The sequence below is a fragment of the Calliphora vicina genome, chromosome 2 (assembly GCF_958450345.1).
Source record: "Calliphora vicina chromosome 2, idCalVici1.1, whole genome shotgun sequence".
Classification (NCBI taxonomy): domain Eukaryota; kingdom Metazoa; phylum Arthropoda; class Insecta; order Diptera; family Calliphoridae; genus Calliphora; species Calliphora vicina.
Genome location: NC_088781.1, coordinates 74,422,081 through 74,426,385, shown reverse-complemented (window position 1 = coordinate 74,426,385; position 4,305 = coordinate 74,422,081). Strand labels below are relative to the sequence as shown.

The window sequence follows — 4,305 nt, the reverse complement described above, 5'->3', positions numbered from 1 at the left end:
CTAATTTGCAACAAAAAACTTTAAAAAAACCACAGGATACTTCGATTCAAAAGTAAAAAAATCACATTTTTATAATATTAAAATGACAAGAAAAAACATTTGACTTTACAGCACTATAAATGGCCACATAGTTACTTCATAGCCAAAATAACAATTATACTTTATATTCTGAAGTGTTAAGAAAAATTTACCATCAGAATTTTATAAAAATTAAAAAAACAAAAAAAAACATTTTTGGCCGGAATTTACCACCGTGCAATCTTACAGAATGATCTGATGTTGCACAGTGGTATGAGAAAAAAAGAGGGAAATAAATCTGTAACTTCTAAACGCTTAGTCCGATTTGAATGAAATTTCACATGCGCAAAGAGGAAGTTCTGTCGAGTTTAAGTTTTGAACTTGGACCTTATGGGCCCACCAGGAGCGGGGCCAGAGGTCCCCAAAATAGGACACCTCGGGTATGTTCAATTTTAAAAATGATCCTATTTCTTCGTTTGTGTTCCGATTTCAAAAAAATTACGTATGTGGATTCGTCGAGCTCTACATAAAACCTCGTCCTAGATATCAATTATCTCTTATAGCTTAGGAGATATTCGCATTTGAAAATTAAATTTTCAACATTTTTACCCACCCTACTCCAGTTTTTTGATGACCGCGGTTCCAAATATTCTCCGATTTTATCCATTTTTCTTTTATAGGATTAACAATAGATATCTATATATCAAATACAGAAAGAAGTGTTTAAAAATCATGACTGAGTCCAAAGTTACATGCATTTGAATATAAAAAAATGCTCGACGAGATGATTCTGAATGTATAATTTTTTTTAAATCGGAACACAAAGGAAGAAATAGGATCATTTTAAAAATTGAACATTTTGGGAACCCCTGGCCCCGCTCCTGGTGGGATCATGAGGTCCAAATTCAAAACTTAAACTCGACTACACTTCCTCTTTGCGCATGTGAAATTTCATTCAAATCGGACTAAGCGTTTAGAAGTTACAGATTTATTTCCATCTTTTTTTTTTTCTCATACCACTGTATGTTGTTAATTATCAGATGGAGGTTTTATCGATATGTCTTTAACGGGGATATTGAAAAAATGTATCGTCAGATACATTTAGATCCTAAACAAACCGCTTTTCAAAGAATTGTTTTTCGGAAGAATCCTAATAGCGATTTGAAAGATTTCGAATTAAAGACTGTCACATTTGGTCTCAACTGTGCTCCCTTTTTGGCAATTAGGACTCTGCTTCAGTTAGCAGATGACGTAGAGGAGAAACTGATGTACGTAGATGATGCTTTGGTGGGGACACATGAAATCTCTTTGGCGATTATGGCTCGTGATCAATTAATATTGGCATTATCTTCAGCAGGATTCTCAATGAGAAAATGGACATCTAACGATGAACGAATTTTGCAAGGGTTACCAAGAGATCATTTGTTAAGGGAAGATTTTTTGAAAATATATGATGAGAGTACAGCTAAAACTTTGGGAGTAAGATGGAACGCTAAGGTTGATCAATTTTATTTTGTAACAGCTCCGATAACTCTGAAGGAAAAATTTACCAAAAGAGAAGTTTTGTCTATAATTGCTCAGCTATTTGATCCAGCAGGTTGGTTGGGTCCTGTTGTTATAATTGCAAAGATTTTGATGCAACAAGTTTGGAGCGACAAAACTGATTGGGATGAATATTTATCCGAGACAAGTGGTCTAAAATGGAATCAATTTCTTAGGGACTATGGGGCCATAGATAATATACGAATATGTCGTTGGGTTGGATTTAAACCTTCAACCAAATTACAAGTACACGGTTTTTCTGACGCATCTGAAAAAGCATATGGTGCTTGCGTTTATGTTCGCCTAGAAGATGAAGATGGTTCTGTTCAGACTCACTTATTGTTAGCTAACTCAAAGGTAGCTTCTTTGAAAACAATTTCCTTACCAAGATTGGAACTTTGTGGCGCGTCGCTATTGACTGATTTGCTTGATACTGTTAGAAAAGATTTGAATTTTGATGAAAATAGAACAAACGTTTTTACTTGGAGTGATTCCATGATTGTTCTGGCATGGTTACAGAAACCTCCGAGTTCTTGGACAACCTTCGAGGCCAATAGAGTGTCAAAAATAGTAGAGAAAATTGGAAAGGATTGCTGGAGACATGTTAGTTCTAGTGACAATCCTGCAGATTTTTTGAGTAGACTTAGTTGAAAATAATCTTTGGTGGCATGGTCCGTCATGGCTTTGCTCAGATTTTGTTCGTTGGGAAGCATATTTGGATTAGGACTTCGGTACTAATGAGGAGAAAAGAGTTCAAAATGTATTTTTTTTTTTTTCATATTTTAAGTCTTATTGTGATTTGACTGAAAATTTATCGTCTTATCCTCGAGCAATGCGGGTAATGGCGTATGTAATGCGAGGAATAAATGCAATTTTTAAAATAAAAGGGCCACATTATACGTCTATAGAAATCAAATCAGAAGAAATGAACTCAGTCTTGTTTTCCAACGAATATTATTAGTTATCAAGAAAAGAGCCTATTCTTGATAGCAAATTATTGAATTTGAATCCTTTCATAGATGAAAAGGGTATTATTAGAGTTGGAGGTCGTTTGGCGAATACACCAAATTTATCTTATAATGATAAATTTCCTATTTTGTTGCCTTCGGATTGTCATTTGACTAATCTGCTTGTTAATTTTATTCATAAAATTACACTGCACGGAGGGAATCAATTAATGCTGAGAGTCCTAAGGACAGAATATTTTATTCCTCGAGCGAAAAATTTTATTAAATCCGTTATAGGGCGTTGTAAAATTTGTACCATACAAAAAAAGGGCTATACAAAATCAGATTATGGCCGCTTTACCTATGTCTCGCACAATAATTTCTCGTCCATTTAATATCACTGGTGTAGATTTTGCAGGACCTTTTGACATTCGAAATTATATTGGTCGCGCATGTTTGATAACGAAAGGTTATGTATGCGTATTTGTTTGTTTCGCTAACAAAGCAATTCACTTGGAAGCAGTTAGTAGTTTGTCCACTCTTGCTTTCTTAGCGGCATTTTCTAGATTCGTGTCACGCCGCGGTTATCCGAAAGATGTATATTCGGATAATGGAACTAATTTTGTGGGTGCTTCTAGAGAATTAAAAAGTGAATTTCGCAGTTTTCTTCGGGATATAGGTTCAGAAGTAAACGTGGGATATGCACCTCAAAGCCTACATTGGCATTTTAATCCCGCTAGCGCACCTCATATGGGGGGTCTTTGGGAGGCAGGGGTAAAAAGTTTCAAATACCATTTTCGCAGAATTGCTGGCTGTTTGAAGTACACTTTCGAGGAATTTTCAACTTTGTTGGCTCGTATTGAATCGTGTCTTAACTCGAGGCCGTTGTGTCCATTAAGTGAGAGTGCAGATTGTTTGGACGTTCTCACACCGGGTCATTTTCTGATTGGCGGCCCGTTGTTAACTCCACCAGAGCTTGAAATTACGGAAGCTCTTGTGTCTATTACAAATCGATGGCAAAGAGTTAAAGCTATAAATCAAAGATTATGTATGAGGTGGAAAGATGAATATTTAAAGGACTTACAAAAGCGTCACAAATGGAAATTTATGCAAAGAAATATTGAAATTGGTGATATGGTTGTTATTCGTGAGGACAATTTACCGATAAACGAATGGCGTTTAGGTCGAGTACAAAAAGCCCACATTGGTAAAGATGGTCACGTCAGAGTTGTAGAATTAAAAACTGCGCGTGGCTTAGTTACCAGACCAGTTGTGAAGCTTGTAGTTCTTCCAACTTATTGGATTATTTCTTTACGAATAGTTTTTTGCAGTATCATGGTTTCTCCAAAGAAATATAGAAGTGGTAATCGTAGTACCAACAAAATGGTTTTGCCGAGTCTGTCTTGAAGATCACCCTCTTCGCTTCTGCTCGAAATTTCGACAAGTAGACTACAACGAAAGGATGAGGCTTGTCTCCACATTCATTTTGTCGTCTTCACTGAATGACCTGCTCCACTTCACTCGACAATACTGTAAAATTCCTACGCTTGTACTCTATAACATATACACATTGTAAAGTGAATGAGTGAGTATTGTGCGCAACAAAAAATAAAACGAATGTGAGTTGGTTATGTATACGATCGTATGCTACCATGTGCTGCCGCGTATTTGTTTTACATTTTCAATGTTATGAGCAAAAATTATTCGAATTATTTTGGTTTTCATGAATGAATTTTTCTATGTGTGTGAATGTGTGCGGCCTAACGTGTGTTTTTTTTTTGCTGTTTTTTGGAAGTGG

General features: G+C 35.8%; 1 protein-coding gene across 1 annotated transcript; it reads left to right on the top strand.

Annotated features, from left to right (window-relative positions):
* The first annotated feature begins 2,855 nt into the window (after window positions 1–2,855).
* Window positions 2,856–3,865, top strand: LOC135950555 (uncharacterized). Its single transcript, XM_065500091.1, has 2 exons — window positions 2,856–3,788; window positions 3,839–3,865. The coding sequence occupies exons 1-2, from the start codon at window positions 2,856–2,858 to the stop codon at window positions 3,863–3,865; spliced, it is 960 nt and encodes a 319-aa protein (XP_065356163.1).
* The last annotated feature ends 440 nt before the right edge of the window (window positions 3,866–4,305 follow it).